At 39.9% G+C, this 25,496-nt stretch overlaps 1 protein-coding gene across 1 annotated transcript in view; it reads left to right on the forward strand.

Moving 5' to 3' along the window:
• Positions 1–491: 491 nt before the first annotated feature.
• Positions 492–25,496, forward strand: part of LOC117563145 (voltage-dependent L-type calcium channel subunit alpha-1D-like) — an 81,145-nt gene continuing 56,140 nt past the window's right edge. Inside the window, exons 1-9 of the mRNA XM_034241319.1 lie at positions 492–507; positions 1,897–2,071; positions 6,539–6,644; positions 11,354–11,493; positions 12,259–12,404; positions 13,155–13,307; positions 17,921–18,117; positions 18,656–18,759; positions 24,044–24,186. Of these exons, the coding sequence (XP_034097210.1) occupies positions 492–507; positions 1,897–2,071; positions 6,539–6,644; positions 11,354–11,493; positions 12,259–12,404; positions 13,155–13,307; positions 17,921–18,117; positions 18,656–18,759; positions 24,044–24,186 (1,180 nt within the window). The remainder of the gene's footprint in view (positions 508–1,896; positions 2,072–6,538; positions 6,645–11,353; positions 11,494–12,258; positions 12,405–13,154; positions 13,308–17,920; positions 18,118–18,655; positions 18,760–24,043; positions 24,187–25,496) is intronic.

Here is a 25,496-nt window from a genome sequence, read left to right on the forward strand (position 1 = left end):
CTTATTCATTAAATATCCTGGCACTACTTCTTAATATTATTTTATTCAACTTATATATAACTTTCCCCACATTGTGCCCACACCTCCTCCACACGGTGTTCCTCCACCTTCCCCTGCTCAGATCCTCATCCCGTTAACCGGCTCAACTCCTCTAATCCTCCCGGGTGAAAACCGAGGATCTGAGGACGCGTTAGTTTCATCTCCCCTTCACCGTTATGTGCCTGCGTGGATATAAACAAAGCAATTGCAGTTTTCATTAATACGCGTTATCAGTTAAATCAGCTTTAATTGGATGTGTGCGCAGAGCTGAGCAGCATGGCCTGCAGCTGAGATGACAGACTGCACATGGTGCTTCTTTTTTTTACTTTTACGCTGAGAAAGTTCTCTTTTTTCGGGGTTGAAGTGAATACATGTGATCCATACCGCATCGCAGATCCCCTGAGGAGTTGATGGTGGGTTTCCTGAGGTGATTTCGTGGTTAAACGGCGGACATGGACGCGAAGAAAGGTAGGAACTGCTCACTAAGTCTCTGAGTGACAACATTATACCGTCAAAGTCATGCAAAAATCAAGTAGTCATGGCCCACAGTGCTGTAGTTTACTGCAGGTGGCATGGGGGCACATTCAATCCTTTAACTGATGATAATAGACGTGTAAAAACTGTGAGGTTGCTCCTGCAGGCTTACTGTGTGAGGGCCTCCTCAGGTGATCCTGGGCCTCAGTACCTGGAGAAGTAGGTCACATCTGGTCTAATAATGAGGCCTCAGGACAGATACCTGCAATTACTACAATTACTTAATACTAATAATATAACACTACTGTACCTGGTGATTAAACTATGATATGGTGAGAGTAAGTGTTACGCCTACCACCAACACACCAGACCCTCCCCTGTATAAGAAAATACATTCACCTGCTCAGACTATAATATTTAGCAGAATACATTCTCATCGGACATGCATTACTCATATTTCTCTTTCAATTTAATGTATTATATTGACAAAAATACAACCATGAGACAGAATAGAGTGATTTAATAGACACTAGCCCAGATACTAAAAAGAAAGTAGTTTGAATATATCTTACTAAGACAGTTTGAATAGAGAGTTCATGTGTCATACAGAAACATTTACAAGGTAAAAAAACACCAAATACCTTCAAATCTAAACTACCCCTGACTACTTAATGCTCCCAAAACATTTATTAACCAGTCCAAACATTGGTTTGACGTAAGTACGATATAATAAATACAGATATGACAAAGGGACAGTGGTGTTAAGTAGATAAGTACATCTACTCTAGTCAATTTTGAGGTCAATGTTTTGCTACTTCTACTCCACTACAGTTCAGAGGTACATGGTGTACTTCTCCTCCACTACATGTATTTAATCCCTTTAGTTACTTCACAGATCTGGATGAATGATGTGAAATATAATCAAGTGTTGAATCAGACTTTAGTTCCACCTGGAGTAAATCCACCAGCTACCCTGCAGTATACAAAGTCATTCAAACTAGCTGCTCCTTTACCAGCTTTGAGAACACTTTCATGATCAATCATTATAAAACATATCATATATATTATTCTGAAATGGACCAATCTGCACAACGACTACTTTTACTGTCGCTACTCTAACTATAATTTGATGAGAATACTTTTCTACTTTCACTTGAGGAACATTTTGAATGCAGGACTTTTACTGTAACAGGGTATTCCTACACTCTGGTACTTCTACTTTTACTCAAGTACAAGATCTGAGTACTTCTATCTTTACTCAAGCACAAGATCTGAGTACTTCTACTTTTACTCAAACACAAGATCTGAGTACTTCTACTTTTACTCAAGTACAATATCTGAGAATAACTAACTGTATGTGTTTTTTCGTTGTATTTTCCACAGATGAGGGGGATGGAGGGAAAGCCGAGGGGTCCGCTGGCTCGGCCAGGAAGAGAGGCGGGGGGGCGAAGAAGGCGATGCAGGCCAACAAGTCTGCGATGCGAGCCCCCCGAGCGCTCTGCTGCCTCACGCTCAGCAACCCCATCCGCATGGCCGCCCTCGCCCTGGTGGAGTGGAAGTATCCTTCAGAGAGGGAAGGGGATACGGAGAGTTTACTTATTTTAAAATAGTTTTTTATAATATAAAAAAAGAAATTGGTTGTGGAGTACCTGCAATTACTACAGTTACCTACTTAAAGGTCCCCTATTATACAAAATCCTCTTCTTCATGTCTCTCCTACATCAACATGTGTCCTCTCTTCTTCATGTCTCTTCTACATCAACATGTGTCCCCTCTTCTCCATGTCTCTTCTACATCACCATGTGTCCCCTCTTCTTCATGTCTCTTGTACATCAACATGTGTCCCCTCTTCTTCATGTCTCTTCTACATCAACATGTGTCCCCTCTTCTCCATTTCTCTTCTACATCACCATGTGTCCCCTCTTCTTCATGTCTCTTGTACATCAACATGTGTCCCCTCTTCTTCATGTCTCTTCTACATCAACATGTGTCCCCTCTTCTCCATGTCTCTTCTACATCAACATGTGTCCCCTCTTCTCCATGTCTCTTCTACATCACTATGTGTCCCCTCTTCTTCATGTCTCTTCTACATCAACATGTGTCCCCTCTTCTCCATGTCTCTTCTACATCAACATGTGTCCCCTCTTCTCCATGTCTCTTCTACATCACTATGTGTCCCCTCTTCTTCATATCTCTTCTACATCAACATGTGTCCCCTCTTCTTCATGTCTCTTCTACATCAACATGTGTCCCCTCTTCTTCATGTCTCTTCTACATCAACATGTGTCCCCTCTTCTTCATGTCTCTTCTACATCAACATGTGTCCCCTCTTCTTCATGTCTCTTCTACATCAACATGTGTCCCCTCTTCTTCATGTCTCTTCTACATCAACATGTGTCCCCTCTTCTTCATGTCTCTTCTACATCAACATGTGTCCCCTCTGTGGAAAGAGACTCTGAAAGTTTCAGGAACAAAGATTCTCTCTCTTTTTGATCCATTGCTATAAAAACCTGTCTGAAAATGAGCTGATCAGATTGTGGCCACTTTATGATGTCATAACGATTTTATTGGCTTGTGTAACCATTAGCCAATCAGCAACCAAGGTAACCCCCCCCCTTATCACCTGAATCTCCTCCTAGAGCACCATTAGCCGCTTTCACACCAAGTACTTTGACGTACTTAGTTCCCAGCACTTATGGCACATTTCCACTGCAGCGGGTAGCCCCGTTTAAGCGTCCTTAACCGTCCTCAAGCGGCCAGGCCGGTTTTTGGTGGCGTTTCCATATAGCCTAGTACCGGCCAGCGGGTACTTTTTCCCTCTTTTTCCGGCCTCATAAAATCGTGGTTCCCTCAGACCAGGGCCAGGGCTGAACTAGTGACGTCAACACTCTCGACTGCTGATTGGTCAGAGAGAATCGTCACAAGATTGCGCGCGAGTTCATCCCTAGCGTCGCATATATATTTAGAAGCAAGCTTGCAGCATTTTTATACACAACATTTTGTAAACGGAGGAGCTACAAAAATGGCTACGTCTAATAAAAAAAGCACACCGTGGTCGACCGAGGAGGTGACGACGTTCCTACATCTCATTGGGGATGATCAAATCCAGCGGGAGCTCGACGGAACAACTCGAAATGTGAACAAAAACAAAGCTGATCGCCCCGCCTACACTGCGTTGCTACCCCAGGTCCTAAACTGTAATGGAAATGCGCCATGGCCTGGGACGGCCAGCGAGGCAGCCCGAGGCCAGAGCGAGGACGCTTAGGGACGCTTAAACGGGGCTACCCCGCTGCAGTGGAAACGCGCCATAAGCGTCCTCGCTCAGGCCTCGGGCTGCCTCGCTGGCCGTCCGAGGCCGTGGCGCATTTCCATTACAGTTTAGGACCTGGGGTAGCAACGCAGTGTAGGCGGGGCGATCGTTTTTTTTTTTTTTTCACATTTCGAGTTGTTCCGTCGAGCTCCCGCTGGATTGTATCATCCCCAATGAGATGTAGGAACGTCGTCACCTCCTCGGTCGACCACGGTGTGCTTTTCTTTGACGTTGCCAGGCCGCAAACAACTTCACGGCGTATACTGCCGCCCAAAGTCCCCGGCCGGAAGTCCCCGGAGTTGGGGACTGGCTTCAGTAGAAGCTGCTGGGACTCCCAGCAGCTTCTACTGAAGCCTTCCGAGTAAATCGCCAGAACGCCGACACCTCCTCATCTCCACCGCTCCCATGTTTTTTTTTTGTGTTGCCATAAATTAGTCTCTCTGCGTTTGTGCGCAGGGCTAATGCTAATGCTAATAATGCTAATGCCAGCAAATACAATGGCGGCTTCACAAAACTTTTCAGAGTTTTACGGGGCGTGGTTTGCAATTCGCCCAGCCAATCAGAAATTGGAACTTTTTTCTCCCCAGGAAAGTACCTGCTCTCTAGCAGGGACTGAAAAGGGGGTAAAAGTTCTCATGAACTAAGTTCTCTTTTTGGTGTGAACGCAAAATCCCAGGAACTATCGGAACTAAACGGGAAAAGTACTCCGGTGTGAAAGCGCCTATTGAGTTCTTTGTAACCAAATATCTCTCAGAGGGGCGTGGGGAGTGGAAACACGTTTGAAACAGAGGGGAATTATGTGTAATGCTGCAATGATCTGTTTGGTATATGGAGCCAAACAGATCAGAGACTTGTTTGTATATATCTGAGACCTGCTGTAATACATTGATGACAAACAGTATAATAGGGGACCTTTAATAATAATAATGTAATCCTACTGTACCTGTGATTAAACTATGATATGGTGAGAGTACGTGTTACGCCTACCACCAACACACAGACCCTCTCCTGTATAAGAAAATACATTCACCTTAGCAGAAATAATATCCTTCAGAGAAGGCAGGGAATACGGAGAGTTTTCTTATTTTAAATAGTTTTGATTTTTTGCTTGTTTTTCTTACAATTTATCTTCTTTAACTGTGTTTAGGAAAGTTCCTCGTGTGTGTAAACTTACTTTGGCAAGAAACCTGTTTCTGATTCAGAGGCATGAAGAAATGAGAAGAGGATTGAACTTTCTGAGGATATTGTCAAAATGTCAAACTTTTAGTTGATCAGAATCAGAGTTACTTTATGAATCCCACAGGATTTACAGTGTTGCAGCTAAAGTGGCAAAACAAGTAAGGTATGCAATAATAAAGAGTAAACTAACTAATTAAATATAGAGAAGAAAAGCACACAATAATAGAATAAAATAAAGACAACTAAGTACACAGCCATGGCTAAAAATGAGTAGCAGCATAAGTAACATATTCAGGTGTCGAGTCAATATAAAAATGTATGTTTATTTCACATTACAACTAATTATTGCAAAGTACATTTGCAAAAAGTTTCTGTATTCCACATTGCAGGTTTGCTGCACAAGATTGCACTGGAAGTTTTCTAAAACAAGTTTGACTTTTCCTTTCGACATTTCCACTTTATACTCAACATTAATCCTTAAAAACTGACTTTACTTTCAACGTATTACATTTCTTCTGAACGTTTTTACTTTACTTTCAACGCTTATATCTTATCCGCCAGAGATATAATGTATTCTTCAAATCATGACTTTATTTTCAGTAACCGTACCACATTTTCAACCTTTAAACCTTATTCTTAAAAGGTTCTTTTTATTCTCAACATTTTCTCAACATGTCTACTTTATTTGCAACATGTATAACTTATTCTGAACAGTTATAATTCTCAACATTTTAACCTTATCTTTGAAATGCAAAGCAACATCAACTATTTCTCTTCTCATGTTTTTTCCTATACTCTATCACACATTGGGTTATATAAATATATATATAAATATATATATATATTTATATATATATAAATATATATATTGTTAGGGAATAATTTTCTTAGGTATTCAACCTTCGACCCAGTTCATCATGTTCTCCTCTCACTGTCTCCTTTCCCACGGCTTAGGTCTACGGCCTTGGGTGTTGCTGCTATCTCTCTTAAGGGGGAGCAGCTTGGGCGCATTGTTGTTGCCAGTCTATGACAGAGCACAAGCCGCCATGAGGTAGTTCACTGTTCAGGGACGTAGGCTCCCTGGCGCTCATTCTTTCCTACGGACGAGAGTTAGATTCAGGGTCCATAATGTTTAGTCTCGCTGATGAAGAATGTTGATTATTACACTCTGAACTAGTTAAAACCTCGAGCTACAGAAGAGTTCTTCAGAATTGGTTTGGCAACCGCTGTGTCAGCTCGTGACACACCACCTGTCTTCTCAATTCGCCGTAACTCCAAATAAACCATGAGTGTTTGCCATCAAAGCTCCAGCTCTCCTCGTGCCTCTCCGAGTCCTGTTTCCAATTGCTTCAGAAGTTTCCCCAACATATATGTATGCAGACAGTTCTGCATGTGCTGATGTGAATATGTTGGGAAGGATGTAGCTTGGGTAGAAGTTGTATTATGTTGTTGTTGTTGTTGTTGTTGTTGTTGTTGTTGTTGTGTGTATTTCCTGTGAAGATGCATCTCCTGTTGAACCTTAACTCCGCTCCTCAGGCCCTTTGATATTTTTATTCTCCTTGCCATCTTTGCCAACTGTGTGGCCATGGGAGTGACCAAACCGTACCCCGACGACGACTCCAACGTCACCAACCACCAACTGGTGAGTTATACAGCTGACAAATATACACTATATATTCATTATGCATTAAATAAAGTTTAACTTGTTGTCTTAACTAATTTAAACGTTTGAGATTGGTATTAGGAAAGTTAAGTAAGGCTCCTTTTTCTAAAAATGGAAAGAAAAACACTGATTGCAGCTAAAGCATAATTATTTTAATAGCTTTGTACTGTAAGCACCAAGACATTGTTTGTTTATAATGTTAAACAGGGTTTACACGCTGTGATAGGCCCAGTTTAATATGTAACTTAACCTGTAAAACATTTAGGACCCCTGCTGTTAGGGCAATAAATGAAGCTTTCAAGGCTAACTACTCTCTATGTGAGTCTATGTGTAAGAGCCATTTTAAGAATATAAATGAAAGAATGTAAAAGTATTATTTCTTTATTTAGCTTGCATTGCTGTGTAACATTATCCAGCAACAATAGGGAGTTGTGTGCTTAATGTGTTTAAATAAATGGACCGTACTTATATAGCGCTTTATCCAGTACACACACACACACACACACACACACACACACACACACACACACATACATACATACATACATACATACATACATACATATGCACACACACACACATTGACTTACATGCATTTCCTGGAGACTTATCCTTACCCTAAACCTAACCAAGTCTTCACCCTAAAATTAATGATTCCCCTCATGGGGACCTCCATAGAGAACTGCAGTGACGCGTCCTAAAACCCGGAAGTGAGTCAGCATTTCACCACTTCCTGTTCCCTCGTCTCAGAGCCAATGGGATCTCTCCATAGGGTTTAGGAAACTATCTGAACTAAGGTCTGTGGTTGACACAAATTGAAGAGACGGATCACGTTTTATTCTACGACATTAAATCCATCAGCAGTGACCCCACTGGTGATTTCTGAAGAGTTGACGTGTCTGAGAAACGATGGTTGTTACCAAGTGGCTGAATAGGACTACAGAAGTTGTGGAGGCCGTTGTACGTCATTACGCCGAACACGTAAACACTGCTCTAAGTTAGTTCCTGTTCTGCTTGAAAGCAAGTCCCTGCTTCCTGCAAACTGTTCAAACAAACGCTTCAACTTGAACCATTTAGAGTCTGTGTGTTTGAATATCGATCTTAAGTCGGCGTGACGTTGAAGCAGCGACCCTGCTGTAGTTCCTTTATAGCATAACGTTAGCATTTTGCTTCTGGCGACTAGATTTATGATTCGAAAATTATAAAAATAGGGTAGACATGTGGAGATTATCCGGCTGAACAAAACGTGACCCGTCTCTTCAATGTGTTTCAACCACAGACCTTATTTCCAGCTGTTTTCCTAAATCTTATGGAGAAATCGCTTTGCTTTTTGTGAAAGGAACCGGAAGGAGTTTACTTCCGGGTTTTAGGACGCGTCACTGCGGTTCTCTATTATGTCCCCATAAGGGAGGCGAGTCCCCACACGTGACTGTGTGAACAGATTTAGGTCCCCACAAGGATAGTAATGCTAGGCCACACACACACACACACACACACACACACACACACACACACACACACACACACACACACACACACACACACACACACACACACACACACACACACACACTCCCTCTCTCTCAGCCACAGTCGCCTTTTGTGTTTTTGATGTTATTTTGGTCCTGTTTCAAAGCCTTAAGAGCATCTTGTGGGATTCTCCTGAGTTCCTCTTCCATCTGAAGTCCTCTGAGTCCTTTGAGGACACTGATAGAGGCAGTCGTGATTCATGACTAACGTGTACAGATGTTTATAAAGAGGAACAGTGGTCAGGAGGTATTGAGCTGAAGGCAGTAACACTAACAGAGGTTAACAAAGGAGGGTCTCTGACCGGCTGAGGTGACCGACCAACCCTCCTCCTCCTCCTCCTCCTCCTCCTCCTCCTCCTCCTCCTCCTCCTCCTCCTCCTCCTCCTCCTCCTCCTCCTCCTCCTCCTCCTCCTCCTCCTCCTCCTCCTCCTCCTCCTCTCTTTGTCACGTCTCCCCATTAAAACACATGTATTAGCGATCAAACTGAAAACGAGCCTGTTGATCTTTTGCATTTTGGAAATATGAGCCATAAGATTTAAATATTTATAAAAAAACTTAAGTCCAATTGTTGTTGTTTCATTGGAAACGATCCTAATTTAAAAGCTTTGTTTGCATAAAGCAAACGTGATCAGTATTTGAACAACATGTTAGGTATTTAAGTGAAATAAGTAGCTTAAAATATTCACATTGTTGGAAATAAACCTGTAAATATTTTAAATATATTTTATTTGATCTTTTATTTTAAACATAATTTCAAGTTTTTATTTAAATAATTAATTCCATTTTATTTGGTATAATTTAACATGTTATTATTTTTTTCACATTGTAATTAGATTTTATTTCATGTTTTATTGCAATGATTTACTATAAAAGCTAATTTTATATAATTGTATTCTTTTATTGCACATTTTTGCTATAACGCCCAATTTTTACACACACCTCTTTATTTAATTTAATATTTTATTGCACATTTGTACTTGAACTTATTATGTTATTGTAAATATTTTATTGAGTTGTATTAAAAAAATGGAGCAACAAACCCAATATCCCCCCTTGGATGAATAAGGTATGTTCATTCTGCTTCTCTCAGGACATACAGCAGCTCTTGCATCAGGATACATGTCAGTAGATTTCTTTAATGCATTGCACAAAGGAGATTTGAACATGTTCTTCCCTTCAGTGACGTTTAGCATTATCCCCTAAGATCTCAGTTTTTTGCACGAGGCGATTGTTTGGTGCTTTCTGTGGGCTGCAGTCGGTTTCAGTTAAACGTCAGTGGCTGGATTATTGCGTCAGCCGGGGTAAGAGGCCTAGTGACAGTGGCTGCTGTGATTAGAGGCATTAAGCTGCAGGTTACAGAGAGGGATCTGGTGACAGGCTTACAGTTAGGCACTGGGTTAAGAGGTTAGAGAGCCACTGCTAACTCTAATGATAACAACACACGTGGTGCAGAGAACATGCTAGAAAATGTCTCCTAATGCTTCGACGAGAAGGCAGTTTATAGACGTCTTTACTTTTCACTTCTTTTTCTGCAGCAGTTATTGCTTTCAGACACACGTGCTGACTGACACTTATTTATTGTTCACATGGGAAAGTGAACATGAATCAAAGCTGATTAGTGTTTAATTTAACATGCAACTAAGATGTAAACTCACATGCCTTGTGTTATGATCGGCTCGTAGGCAAAAGACAGAGAGACGTTCGAGGGTTCCAAAAACCACGGTACATTTATTGTGGCGATTCCAAAACAACACCAAAAACATGAGAGGATGGGCGAGGGGAAAGGATCCCGGCGAGAGTCTTCCCACAGCGGTCCTAGAGAGAGTCACGAAGGCCATGTGACTCCGGGCAGCAGGGCTTAAGTAGCACCTCGGCTCCGGCCAGGTGTCCCCAGTCACGCTGATTGGCCTCCTCAGCAGTGGCGGTTCTAGACCAATTTGACTGGGGGGGCCAGTTATTTTCTGAGGGGGGCACAATAAATGCAGGACGAAAAAGAGAACTAGACAGTATGAAGTAATTGCGCATAAGAAAACAATGCAATACAGTTATTGGTATTTATTTATTTCAGATAGATCTTATAGTTATTACTGTTAGCCTCAGCTTAAGTTATTGTGCAATGTTTGCTCTCACACCATATTTATATAAAAATAAAGGCAATGAACAGTTACATCTCTACTTTACATAAGGGTGTCTGCACAATCTCACATTACAGCAACAAAATCCTGCGGTTTTTGGCAAACCGAGTACCAGAAAATATACATTTTTAAAAAAAAAATGGCCCCCCCTAGAACTGCCCCTGCTCCTCAGCTCTGTCAAGTTGTGATTTGGTTGGTTTTATTGACTCCTGCCTAAACTTTTTTCTCTTTATTTGAGTGATTGCAGATTCCTTATTGCTTCATTCAGCCTCTTGTTGGCCACTTGATGCTCATTGAAAACCTTTAACACAAAACATTACTTTCGTTCACTTTAGGTACATAAACATTTTCAACTAAAAGCATGCCATCTTTTAACAAGCACTTTCATTTCACCCCCATCACAGGACCTGCAACACACCCGCACACTCACAGGCTCTGGGACTATGTTTTTATCAGGTTTACAACTGTGTTCTCATATCTTTAAGGGTTATTAAAGCTGATGATGGTTCAATACCGTATACCGTGAAACTGTTAGATAGGAATACTGTTAAAATCGCGGCCATCACCCTTACGATCAACTCACGGTACACTTTCACAAACAAAATACAAGCAAATGTTCAAACTCATTGGAAAAACTTGCAGTATCAACTACAGAGTCCCAGGTAGAGGAGACAGACAAGCTATCAATACATGCTTAAAAGGACACTGCAATACAACACAATATTTTAAGATAAGATAAGAAGTACTTCATTGAAATGTTTGCGTGGCAGCAGCATAAAAGACAAGGTATTTCCCATAAGAGCAATTCAAAGGGTAGAAAGATACTATAAAATACAATAAATAACATGAAGACATTGAAGAAATATCAGAAATAGTTTGTCACAATAATGAGAGATGTTTATAAATGTTTGCAGCACTTGGTTTGGCTCATTTGAAGCTGGTGTACCTGCAGGATCTTCATGGTAAAAGCTTCAGCTAAATGTTAATTAACATTTTATATGTTGCCTTTTTCCTCTGTTTCCAGGAACAAGTAGAGTACGTGTTCCTCGTCATCTTCACCATCGAGACCTTCACTAAGATCCTGGCTTACGGTCTGGTGATGCACCCGAGCGCCTACATCCGCAGCGGCTGGAATTTACTGGATTTCGTCATCGTTATTGTCGGGTAAGCTGCTGCTTTACGTCGTCTGCAAACATTCTTCCATCGCTGTACTGAAAGATCTAACACAGCGGTTCCCAACCCACTAGGGGGCTGCGAAGGCATTACAAGTGGGCCGCCAAATAATTTGCAAAACATTATGATTTGTGTGGAACCATTTCATTTTTAAGATTTTCTTTGACATTTGAACCTCTTTTCCTTTGTCTTTCTTGATCCTCCTTAGCAACGGTCATTATAGTCCTTGACAGCGGTCTGTTCTACTGGATTAACAACGTGTCACATGTTCTGAATTGACCAATCAGAGTCGAGTATTCAACTAAACCGTGTAATAAAAATGAATAGCTATTATTAATTAATTATTCATCTGCCTATTGCAGACACAGTTTCTCATGTCGGTTTGTTACTGATGGCCAGTTCCTTTTCTAATTCAAAAGTGCTCTGAGAACTTTATTTAGCCTCCATATTGTTTATGGTTGAATGTGGGGCGTGAACATTTTATAGATTCTTAAGCGGGCCCTGGGTTGAAAAAGGTTGGGTACCGCTGATCTAACATATATCATTTGTGTGTGTGTGTGTGTGTGTGTGTGTGTGTGTGTGTGTGTGTGTGTGTGTGTGTGTGTGTGTGTGTGTGTGTGTGTGTGTGTGTGTGTGTGTGTGTGTGTGTGTGTGTGTGTGTGTGTGTGTGTGTGTGTGTGTGTGTGTGTGTGTGTGTGTGTGTGTGTGTGTGTGTGTGTGTGTGGTGTGTGTGTGTGTGTGTGTGTGTGTGTGCAGGTTGTTCAGTGTGGCAGCGGAGGGCATGACGGACCATAAGCCCGGAGAGGCTCACCACGCGGCGGGGAAGCCTGGAGGTCTGGATGTGAAAGCTCTGAGAGCCTTCAGGGTGCTGCGACCGCTACGACTGGTGTCCGGGGTGCCAAGTACGTCTCTGTTTCATGTGTGGGAACAATTTATACGACTCCTCTGTCTATAGTTCATAATAAACATATTTAAAATGTGCTTTAAAATTGAATAATTAGAACTAAAACGATATGATACAATACTATATACTTTATTGTCCTCGTAAGGAAATGTGTTCTGCAGTTCCACACACATGTACATATACAAACATAGCAAACATTAAAATGCATACACGTAGAGCTAAAACCACTCCTAGATACTCATTATAACAATGATGAGCGCGTAGGTTAGATTTGTCATGACACATAACTGGACAAAATGTAATACATTTCTACTTCATTATGTAATAACATTTGCATTTAGTAGGCTAATAATCTGAAGCATCTTGTAGCCAGTGTGTGTGCTGGTTCAACTTATGTTTGAATACATATGAATGTGATTATCTGAACTGAATGTGGTGCAACTATCACAACACCTGATTCCCCCACTGGGACTAATGAAGTATTTTGATGGATTGAATGCAATGTGTTATTATTTCCCTGGATTTCACATGACATATTGCCGTGGTTATTACAAATGATTAGGGTTTCTAATACATGCATTGTGTAATAATGAAATAGTACACAGTGTATATATAACGTGAGTAATACAATATATAGTACGTTTTAGTTGATTAGTGTATAATGCAACATAAAGGTCATAGAAAATGCTTCTATCTGTTCCTGTGCTTCATGCATGCCGTACTAAAGAGTGTGTGTTCCTGCGGTCAGGTCTACAGATCGTGTTGAACTCCATCATGAAGGCCATGGTTCCTCTGCTGCACATCGGCATGCTGGTGATGTTCGTCATCATCATCTACGCCATCATCGGCCTGGAGCTCTTCATCGGGCGGATGCACAAGACCTGCTACTCCTCGGGCTCAGGTCTCTGACTAAAACACACATTGTTATTTACATATTTACTGTGTGTGTGTGTGTGTGTGTGTGTGTGTGTGTGTGTGTGTGTGTGTGTGTGTGTGTGTGTGTGTGTGTGTGTGTGTGTGTGTGTGTGTGTGTGTGTGTGTGTGTGTGTGTGTGTGTGTGTGTGTGTGTGTGTGTGTGTGTGTGTGTGTGTGTGTGTGTGTGTGTGTGTGTGTTGTGTGTGTGTGTGTGTTTGTGTGGGCTAGAGATGGCAAAAGTACACATATCCTTTACTCAAGTAGAAGTACAGATACTCGTGTTTAAAAATACTCTGGTAAAAATAGAAGTACTGACTAAACTTCTTTACTCAAGTCAAAGTAAAGAGGCTTTGAAATGTACTTCAGTAAAAAGTACCCATAGCTAGCAGCTGTTTTAAAGAGTACCTGACCTCCCTTTATATTAATAGAACAATAATGTCATTGTTAGCTAATGAATGTTTCCATGCTGAACAACGGCAACATGACAACGTTTCTATTGGTCCCTCTTCTTTAGAGAAGACCAGGAAATGATGGATACACAGATCGTGTTCAAATCAATAGGCACGCAATGACTCTAAAGAATAATGATCACGCATCAAACACACATTCAGACTAAAGGAACCAGCTGTTTGGAAAATGAGAGAAGTAGAAAGTACAAGTATTTGGGTTCAACATGTAAGAAGTAGAAAGTACAGGTATTTGAGTTCAACATGTAAGAAGTAGAAAGTACAGGTATTTGAGTTCAACATGTAAGAAGTAGAAAGTACAGGTATTTGAGTTCAACATGTAAGAAGTAGAAAGTACAGGTATTTGTGTTCAACATGTAAGAAGTAGAAAGTACAGGTATTTGAGTTCAACATGTAAGAAGTAGAAAGTACAGGTATTTGTGTTCAACATGTAAGAAGTAGAAAGTACAGGTATTTGGGTTCAACATGTAAGGAGTAGAAAGTACAGGTATTTGAGTTCAACATGTAAGAAGTAGAAAGTACAGGTATTTGGGTTCAACATGTAAGAAGTAGAAAGTACAGGTATTTGGGTTCAAAATGTAAGAAGTAGAAAGTACAGGTATTTGGGTTCAACATGTAAGAAGTAGAAAGTACAGGTATTTGGGTTCAACATGTAAGAAGTAGAAAGTACAGGTATTTGAGTTCAACATGTAAGAAGTAGAAAGTACAGGTATTTGGGTTCAAAATGTAAGAAGTAGAAAGTACAGGTATTTGGGTTCAACATGTAAGAAGTAGAAAGTACAGGTATTTGGGTTCAACATGTAAGAAGTAGAAAGTACAGGTATTTGAGTTCAACATGTGAGAAGTAGAAAGTACAGGTATTTGAGTTCAACATGTAAGAAGTAGAAAGTACAGGTATTTGGGTTCAAAATGTAAGAAGTAGAAAGTACATGTATTAGTGTTCAACATGTAAGAAGTAGAAAGTTCAGGTATTTGGGTTCAACATGTAAGAAGTAGAAAGTACAGGTATTTGAGTTCAACATGTAAGAAGTAGAAAGTACAGGTATTTGAGTTCAACATGTAAGAAGTAGAAAGTACAGGTATTTGGGTTCAAAATGTAAGAAGTAGAAAGTACATGTATTAGTGTTCAACATGTAAGAAGTAGAAAGTTCAGGTATTTGGGTTCAACATGTAAGAAGTAGAAAGTACAGGTATTTGAGTTCAACATGTAAGAAGTAGAAAGTACAGGTATTTGTGTTCAACATGTAAGAAGTAGAAAGTACAGGTATTTGAGTTCAACATGTGAGAAGTAGAAAGTACAGGTATTAGTGTTCATCATGTGAGAAGTAGAAAGTACAGATATTTGAGTTCAACATGTGAGAAGTAGAAAGTACAGGTATTTGAGTTCAACATGTAAGAAGTAGAAAGTACAGGTATTTGGGTTCAACATGTAAGAAGTAGAAAGTACAGGTATTTGAGTTCAACATGTAAGAAGTAGAAAGTACAGGTATTTGTGTTCAACATGTAAGAAGTAGAAAGTACAGGTATTTGAGTTCAACATGTGAGAAGTAGAAAGTACAGGTATTAGTGTTCATCATGTGAGAAGTAGAAAGTACAGATATTTGAGTTCAACATGTGAGAAGTAGAAAGTACAGATATTTGAGTTCAACATGTAAGAAGTAGAAAGTACAGGTATTTGAGTTCAACATGTAAGAAGTAGAAAGTACAGGTATTTGAGTTCAACATGTAAGAAGTAGAAAGTACAGGTATTTGAGTTCAACATGTAAGAAGTAGAAAGTACAGGTATTAGAGTTCAACATGTAAGAAGTAGAAAGTACAGGTATTTGTGTTCAACATGTAAGAAGTAGAAAGTACAGGTATTAGAGTTCAACATGTAAGAAGTAGAAAGTACAGGTATTTGGGTTCAACATGTAAGAAGTAGAAAGTACAGGTATTTGTGTTCAACATGTAAGAAGTAGAAAGTACAGGTATTTGGGTTCAACATGTAAGAAGTAGAAAGTACAGGTATTTGTGTTCAACATGTAAGAAGTAGAAAGTACAGGTATTTGGGTTCAACATGTAAGAAGTAGAAAGTACAGGTATTTGTGTTCAACATGTAAGAAGTAGAAAGTACAGGTATTTGAGTTCAAAATGTAAGAAGTAGAAAGTACAGGTATTTGTGTTCAACATGTAAGAAGTAGAAAGTACAGGTATTTGTGTTCAACATGTAAGAAGTAGAAAGTACAGGTATTTGTGTTCAACAGGTAAGAAGTAGAAAGTACAGGTATTTGGGTTCAACATGTGAGAAGTAGAAAGTACAGGTATTTGGGTTCAAAATGTAAGAAGTAGAAAGTACAGGTATTTGTGTTCAACATGTAAGAAGTAGAAAGTACAGGTATTTGTGTTCAACATGTAAGAAGTAGAAAGTACAGGTATTTGGGTTCAACATGTGAGAAGTAGAAAGTACAGGTATTTGTGTTCAACATGTAAGAAGTAGAAAGTACAGGTATTTGTGTTCAACATGTAAGAAGTAGAAAGTACAGGTATTTGGGTTCAACGTGTAAGAAGTAGAAAGTACAGGTATTTGGGTTCAACATGTAAGAAGTAGAAAGTACAGGTATTTGGGTTCAACATGTAAGAAGTAGAAAGTACAGGTATTTGGTTCAACATGTAAGAAGTAGAAAGTACAGGTATTTGGGTTCAACATGTAAGAAGTAGAAAGTACAGGTATTTGGGTTCAACATGTAAGAAGTAGAAAGTACAGGTATTAGAGTTCAACATGTAAGAAGTAGAAAGTTCAGGTATTTGTGTTCAACATGTAAGAAGTAGAAAGTACAGGTATTTGTGTTTAACATGTAAGAAGTAGAAAGTACAGATATTAGAGTTCAACATGTAAGAAGTAGAAAGTACAGATATTTGGGTTCAACATGTAAGAAGTAGAAAGTTCAGGTATTTGAGTTCAACATGTAAGAAGTAGAAAGTACAGGTATTTGTGTTCAACATGTAAGAAGTAGAAAGTTCAGGTATTTGAGTTCAACATGTAAGAAGTAGAAAGTACAGGTATTTGAGTTCAACATGTAAGAAGTAGAAAGTTCAGGTATTTGAGTTCAACATGTAAGAAGTAGAAAGTTCAGGTATTTGTGTTCAACATGTAAGAAGTAGAAAGTACAGGTATTTGAGTTCAACATGTAAGAAGTAGAAAGTTCAGGTATTTGAGTTCAACATGTAAGAAGTAGAAAGTACAGGTATTTGTGTTCAACATGTAAGAAGTAGAAAGTACAGGTATTTGTGTTCAACATGTGAGAAGTAGAAAGTACAGGTATTTGAGTTCAACATGTAAGAAGTAGAAAGTACAGGTATTTGAGTTCAACATGTAAGAAGTAGAAAGTACAGGTATTTGAGTTCAACATGTAAGAAGTAGAAAGTACAGGTATTTGAGTTCAACATGTAAGAAGTAGAAAGTACAGGTATTTGGGTTCAACATGTAAGAAGTAGAAAGTACAGGTATTTGTGTTCAACATGTAAGAAGTAGAAAGTACAGGTATTTGTGTTCAACATGTAAGAAGTAGAAAGTACAGGTATTTGTGGTAAAAAGATAAGAAGTAAAAGTATAAAGTCGTCAGAAAACAAGTAGTAGAGTAAAGTACTGATACCAAGTAGTAGTAGTAGAACCTTTATTTATCCAGGAAAATCAATTAAGAACAAATTCTTATTTACAATGATGACCTGACAGGAGGCAAAGGCTTCCTGAGGGGATGGGGCACTACAGAACACAGGAGACAACACAAACACATAGAGCAAAGATGACAGGCATAGCAGTTAAACATGTAAAAACTCTAAAACAATATTGCTGTGGTTCAATCAGTCATTAAAATCAGCATCAGGCAAAGCAGCTACATGTGTGTACCAGGGTGTCAATAATAGTGACATTGAAGGTGCGGGGGGAGACAAAGGTTTTCATTTTCAACGTTTTTTGAATGACATTCCAGCTATCTGCTGCTGCAAATTGAAAGGCGGAGCGGCCAAAGGATGTATGGGCTTTGGGGATCTTTAACAGGATGCTTGTAGCTGACTTAAGTACAGTAACGAAGTATTTGTACTCCACTACTTCCCACCTCTGGTGTGTGCTCATTGCTTTGTCTCTCTGCTGCAGGCCTCGTAGTGGAGGACGATCCTTCGCCGTGTGCGTTCGCCGGCAGCGGACGCTTCTGTGACGATAACGGTACGGAGTGCAGAGGGAAGTGGGAGGGGCCTAACGGAGGAATCACCAACTTCGACAACATCTTCTTCGCCATGCTGACGGTGTTCCAGTGCATCACTATGGAGGGATGGACAGACGTTCTCTACTGGGTACACACACATGCTCCTGGGCAACATCTCAAAATTCTGACTTTTTCTCAAAATCTAAAAAAAAAATGGAATACTTAACATTTTTAATAATCACTGGTCCCCGGCTTGATCTTCAATCTCAGGATCCATGTATTTGTGATCCTCTCCAGAATGGAAGTAGTCATCACATACAGAGCATCAACTAGTTCCTGAACAGTGTCCTTCACATGCTGATATCCAAGAGAGGGAGTCACACAGTCACAAGATGGAGGAACAGAAAGCAGTATTCAATGTTTACTTCAGATTAGCTCCACGTCAGAAATGAGCATGCTTGATGTCTATCTCCATAGAGGCTGAATCATCATGTTAATCACATAGCTATCATATGCCTCAAACAGTCCTGATGCTCTTCTAGGTAATCCACATCATGTTCACAGCTACAGTTGGGATACCTTTGTTATCATGTTACTCTCATGTTGGAAGAGGACATTCAGTGTTTTCCCAACAGTTGTTAAAATGACTGACCTTTATGTTGTTGTTTACCTACCTCTCTGCTCAGATGAACGATGCCATCGGGATGCAAATCCCCTGGATCTACTTTGTCTCTCTGGTCATCTTCGGATCTTTCTTCATCATCAACCTCGTTTTGGGTGTGTTGAGCGGGTGAGTCGCTGCAGCTTTTAACCCAACTGTGTTTTTATTGTTTTATTTACTGTGGGTTGTGGGAAATAAAATGAATCCCTTACCTTCAGGGTTCACACCGATCCCTAAAAAGTCTTAAAATAAATTACATTAATTCATCTAGAAAAGGGGTGCCCAATACGTCGATCTCGATCGACCACAAGGGTAGTGTGGGTAGATCGCAACAGTTTATCCGCCGTTTAGTCCACTAAACACTCCTAAACGGCTTGTTGGAGCTCCTGCCCCCCCCCCCTCCCTATGAGCCCACTGTGCTCTGATTGGTCAGCTCGCCCACTCTGCTCTCATGAGTCCACCACCGTTACAGCGGAACGATTATGTTTTACAATGGCGTTTGTTAGCAACCAGAAAATGACACCAGTAATGACAAACAGATGAGAATGCTGCGTGGGGTCTGGGTGCCGTGTTGGCGGGACGTTGCGGGGCTCGCTGCTCCGCCCTTTGAGGCTCGAGGAGCGGACAGTGTGAGCTGGGTTACTGGTGTCGTTTCCTGGTTGCTTCCTGGAACTCAGCCTGAACTCAGCCTGAACTCAGCCTGAACTCAGCCTGAGCACACACACGTGAGTGTGTGGCAAACTCTGAGTGGAGATCCACGCAGCTGCGGCTGAGAAAAGATAAGGTTGAGTGAGTGTGTGTGTGTGTGAGGAGCTCCACGGATTGGTCCATTTGGATAGTCGTTACATCACTTAGACCAGGAAGAAAACAATGGAAAAAGAGAAATCTCCAACGAGGCGTTTTGGGGCAGCACAGACAGGTCTTCTCTGTGTTAGAGTTTTACTCACTACAGGGTGTACTTTGAGGGTTTGTGACTCTGCACCATTTACATGCAGAAAAAGCTTCATAACACACAAGGGGACGGGTAATAACCAGAAAAGCATGACATGGGACCTTTAAGTTTAACTTGCATTAGGACCCCTGTGCATTCACTAACTTTTGTCATGCTATTTATTTCATTAAAAATACAAATTAATGCGTGCACTGTCCCTTTAGTGCAGGTGTGCCCAAACTACGGCCCGGGGCCAACTGTGGCCCGTTGTCAATTTTGAAATGGCCACAGTTTCTAAAAGTACAATGGAATATGGCTCACACATGAAAACTTGTGCTTGTCTTATATTGTACTTCTTAAATATATATGTACAAATATATTACACAGTATTCATGTGTTAATAAGCGTAGTCTTTCAAATAAATTCAGTGAATCTTAATTGATAAAAAAAAGCCCAATAACATAGTAAGCTTGAAATATACCTTTCATATTTCCCCTTATTATAATCACTTTCAGGCTTCTGTTTTAAGGAATAAGCTTTGTGACAAAATAAATGAAACCCTATATATTGAAAGCTGTGCTGAAGGCTGTTTTTTTCTTAAAGCATTTTCAAGTATCAAGCATAATTTGCCTACATTTGATTGATTTGGCTAGCTTATAACTTAAAGGTCACCCTATCATGCTATTTGTAGGCAATAGCATAGGTCTCAGATATACAAATATATAAAAAACATGACTATGAAGTGTTTTGCTCAAAATACCAAACAGATCACCCATTCTAGCCACGCCTCATATCCCTCTATTTCACTTCCTGTTTCAAAAGTGCTGATTTTGGGTATAAAGCTTAACAAAATGTTAATAAAATAAAAGAGGAGGGGTCTAAGCTCATGCGGGACCCGGCAGCTACTGTCTAAACTAAATGCTGCCGTGATGAAACGCCATATCATGGATTATCAAGGATTATCTCTGAAACCAACACATCCTCACTCCCAGGTCGGCCTATGTTGACGTTATGTCAAGTCCTGTGTCGGCTTTTTCCAACGCAAGGGGGGGGCCTTAGCGTCCATTTTCAACGCAAGGGGGGGGGCCCTTAGCGTCCATTTTCAGCTTTCCGGGATGTCCATATGCTTCTATGGACGCTCATGGAAGCACGGCATTCGTTTGTGTCGGCTGCCCTTAAAGGCAATGTGAGCGTCCATTCTCATTGGATAACGGAGAATTGTACACCCGGAAGTAAGTATTCCCCTTACTGTCGATTGAGTTTACAGTGATATCTGCACTACTCATCGACTAAAAAACACCAGATTATCCTTGTTAATTACACAACATTGATTGGTTTAAATTGTGTGCAATGCTTTTGTATTTTTCCCCTTCGATTCGGAGAAACAAATATTTTTTCGGAGTAAAGGATGGCAGAAGACACTACACTACCCAGAATCCCCAGCTATCGTTTGGACTACACCATGTGCTCTGTTTGACAAACCCTGTGATAGTCCTCAAGCTCTGTGATTGGAGAGTGTGCTCCGAGGGTTACGCCGAGCCTCGAACAGCAGACTGTCCAAAACTGGATTTGAAAGGGTCCACCGCGTCCCCCCTCCCCCACCCCGTCCCCAGAACTACACATGCTGGCTATTCTGTTTCGCAACATGTTCTGTATCTATGGCACGTCTCTACTGGGAGTTGTAGTTTTAAAAGACGTTTTCGTATTTCCCATAATAAGAAGTTGCCAGTATTAAACTGTGTACATCCCTGGAGGTGTAGGGGATAGGAAACACTCAAATTTAAAACATATAATTAATAAATGGGTAAAAATTGCTTGTGCCCATAATGGGCAGCATTAATATATATATACACATGCCAGCTAAGATCAGAAGAGCTTTATTTAACAGCTGGTCTTATGTTTGTGACCCCTGTTGTTAATTGATAACATTACATTACATTAATTGATAAGCCTGAAACATGCACTTGTCAAGGTTCAGAGGCAAATTTTGCAAATATGGCAGTAGCCATCGATCAGCTTAAGATAAGATATACTTTATTGATCCCAAGTTGGAACATTTGCGTTACTTCAGCATGTGTAACAGTTAAATATGCAGTGGTGTTTATTTGTAAATCATTTAGTATAATCACACAAATTCTGTGTTTTATATTCAACAATTCTGTGTTCTTTATTTATTGATTGTTCAATACCTGACAAGGCCGGAGATGAAATATCTACATACATCTTATCAGAGTATAATACATTATGTATAATATCAGTTAAAATAAGTGCTTCAACATAGTTAACATTGCTGGAGGTATGCACAAATATTGATAGATGTCTTGTAATGCACTATTGAGGAACCTGCGACCCAAGTTTTTCATTCAATGCATAACTACACCATAGTTGTGTAGGCCTACATGATATGTCAATAAACCTTAGAAAATCTTGAAATCTTGAAAGGGATGTGCAAAATAGTCATTATACACAGTCTTTAATTAACTATTAGTAGAGAATAACGAGTAATTAATATACTTTATAGAGATCCTATTAATATCTAATAATAAAAATAATGAAATTCAATAACATGCTTTAACCACTAGGTGTCCCTTTATATCAGCTGTGCACCTTTATGGTGTAAATACAGCCTATCTACCAATTGGATCAAATATAAAAGTCAGCCGAATTAGTGTTGATACCGCAAGGAGACGTATTGTGTGAAAAGAAATGTAAGAAGTTGTTTAACTGGCTGATATATTTATGATCCACGTCACGTTTTCAGTTCCTCATGTTTGTCTAGAAGTCTTCTCATCAGGGCTCTATAAATACAGAACTACGGCAGATATGTAATATTTAATGCAGCCGAACCGTGTATTACAATGCCGTTATGTGATGACTTCCAAAGAGAAAAGCAAGCACATTCGGAATAAAGTATTATTTTATTTAAAAAAAATGTTTTCGGTCTGTTTCCGGTATTTGTTAATGACGATGTGCTGTGAGATGTGAGACTGGAATTGCACAGGGGAAAATAACGTATCTTTAGATGCGGATTTTGTTAAACTAATACGTTTGCTCTGTGGACCAACACTATACATTGACGGGGAAGGGGGTAGCAATAAAGATAACACCATTAAACAGTTACACAACATAACAGAAATAATATCGATAGCAGCGTCCCTAGCAACCACCTTGGTAACAATGAAAACTTCCTGAAGTAATCTTCGTAATAACTAGCAAACTAAAGATCATGTACATCCACTGCACACATAATCTGAAATAACAACTCATATTTCTCGCATCAAATTACATCAAAACGCATTTTAATGGCCAAACTAACTTTAAAATAGGCATTTTCCATCGAGAATAAAACGAAGTTCGGCCATGTTTTTTTTTTCTTCAGGGAGAAATTTGAAGATCACGTGACGTCAAACAGAGCACATGGTGTAGTCCAAACGATAGCTGGGGATTCTGGGTAGTGTAGTGTCTTCTGCCATCCTTTACTCCGAAAAAATATTTGTTTCTCCGAATCGAAGGGGAAAAATACAAAAGCATTGCACACAATTTAAACCAATCAATGTTGTGTAATTAACAAGGATAATCTGGTGTTTTTTAGTCGATGAGTAGTGCAGATATCACTGTAAACTCAATCGACAGTAAGGGGAATACTTACTTCCGGGTGTACAATTCTCCGTTATCCAATGAGAATGGACGCTCACATTGCCTTTAAGGGCAGCCGACACAAACGAATGCCGTGCTTCCATGAGCGTCCATAGAAGCATATGGACATCCCGGAAAGCTGAAAATGGACGCTAAGGGCCCCCCTCTTGCGTTGAAAATGGACGCTAAGGCCCCCCCCTTGCGTTGGAAAAAGCCGACACAGGACTTGACATAACGTCAACATAGGCCGACCTGGGAGTAAGGATGTGTTGCTGAAACAGTATGGAGCTCAAAGGCTTTCTCTCTTGCCGGTTATACCACAAGGTGAGTTCCTTTTTACTTCCTGCTTCTTCACACACATGCTCTCCAGTACAGGTTAGCTCTGAGTGTTAGCGATGCTAATGTAAACACCGACCATATTACGTCCAAAACAGTCGGGCATTGTTTCTGATAGCAGCGTTTCTGATTGGGCCGTGGGTCCACATTTCAGATATTACGTCATATCGGACGCAAACCTGGATCAGCTCCGTTGTTCCCCGTTTTTAGAGATTTGGGTACGGAGGAAAAGAGAGAGGGTTTTATTTTCTGACGCTGCGTGAGTTCCCCGACACACCGGGAACACTTGATTATGTATAAAATACATCAAAACGTGCATTTTGCATGATAGGTCCCCTTTAATTAATGAGGCAATTCACCTCTAGTGAGTGGCCCAGCTATTCGTAAATGTTTCTGAATGCGGCCTTCAGTAAAAAAAGTTTTGACACCCCTGCTTTAGTGTAATAATGGATATTCTGCGACTTTTGGAAAAATAGGGTTTGTGACTGTGATACTGATTTGTGTGCACAGAGAGTTCTCCAAGGAGAGAGAGAAGGCGGTGGCTCGGGGCGACCTGCAGCAAGCTCAGGAGAGCAAACAGATGGAGGAGGACATGATCGGATACATGGACTGGCTGATCGAGGCCGAGGACGTGGACGAGGAGGGGAACAAACGTGAGACAAAACATCTACACATTCATTCATTCACTATACATATGCATAAGCTATAAAGTGCAATTATACAAACATTTTATATTTTAATTTACATATTCAGTTCCTATTCCTTTAAAAAATGTAAAAAAATAACATAAAAAAACAATTAAAAGTGAGGATATAAATAAACATACAGTATACATGTATGAAGATACAGTATATATATGTAAAATCAATTAATATTTAAATTAATATACTTCAATAATAATGTTTTAAATACATTTAAATAAACTGAAAAAATCATCAAAATTGTTTTGAAAAATTAGAAATTAAATTCTACTAGAAATATTTATTCAGCTGTTCTTTGTGATCCACTTTTAACTAACCTTTACATACAAAATTGTACAGAAGGTACCATAATTGAGGATTATCGTCAAATGCAGGGCCGGTCCTTAGCATTGGCGTTATAGATGTTCGCCTAGGGCGCCAGATCTGGGGGGGCGCTGCGCTGGCAGCTCTGGGAGGGGGAAACATTTTTGTGACCGTTGGTGCTCATCCTAATTTTCGGCCTTGATGTAACAACATTCATAATTAAGTCAAGGTAACACCCTTTTCACCCCGGTTACAATTTTCATTTGCCCTGTACGATGGGCGCTGTAAGTGATGAACGTGGGGGGTGTTGGCTTATCTGGCGCCCGCAGCTCACAGCCAAAGTGCGAGTGAGCGTGGAAGCGAGGTACCGGCGCTGTTGTTATTAGTACCTGGTACTAGCTGCGCTAACGGATATAAGAAGAAGATGTTTCTACAACAAAGGTGGAGGAGAGCTCTCTCCTGACAGACTGAGAGGCTGATAACGTCAGCTCAGTGAGGTAAAGGACTATCTCAGTGTTTAGATAGTTAACTTTAGTCTAAGTTATCATAGTGGGTCTCAAACGTTTTGATCACAAAACTGGGGGGGGGGCGTCAGCTAAAATCTCGCCTAGGGCATCAAATTGGCTAGAACCGGCCCTGATCAAATGCATAATCTATCAAGTGATTTTAATTTACATATTCAGTTCCTATTTCTTTAAAAAAAAATAGTGAGGATGTAAATAAACATACATTATAAATATACAGTATATATATATATAATATATATTTATATTTAGATCAATATACTTCAATAAAAAAGTTTTAAGTACATTTAAATAAACAGAAAAAAATCGTTGTTGTTTTGAAAAATTTGAAATTAAATTCCACTGGAAATATTTATTAAGCTGTTCTTTGTGATCCACTTTTTAATAAACATACAAATTGTACACAAGATACCATAATTGAGGATTATCGTAGTA

The sequence above is a fragment of the Gymnodraco acuticeps genome, unplaced genomic scaffold (assembly GCF_902827175.1).
Source record: "Gymnodraco acuticeps unplaced genomic scaffold, fGymAcu1.1, whole genome shotgun sequence".
NCBI classification, from domain to species: domain Eukaryota; kingdom Metazoa; phylum Chordata; class Actinopteri; order Perciformes; family Bathydraconidae; genus Gymnodraco; species Gymnodraco acuticeps.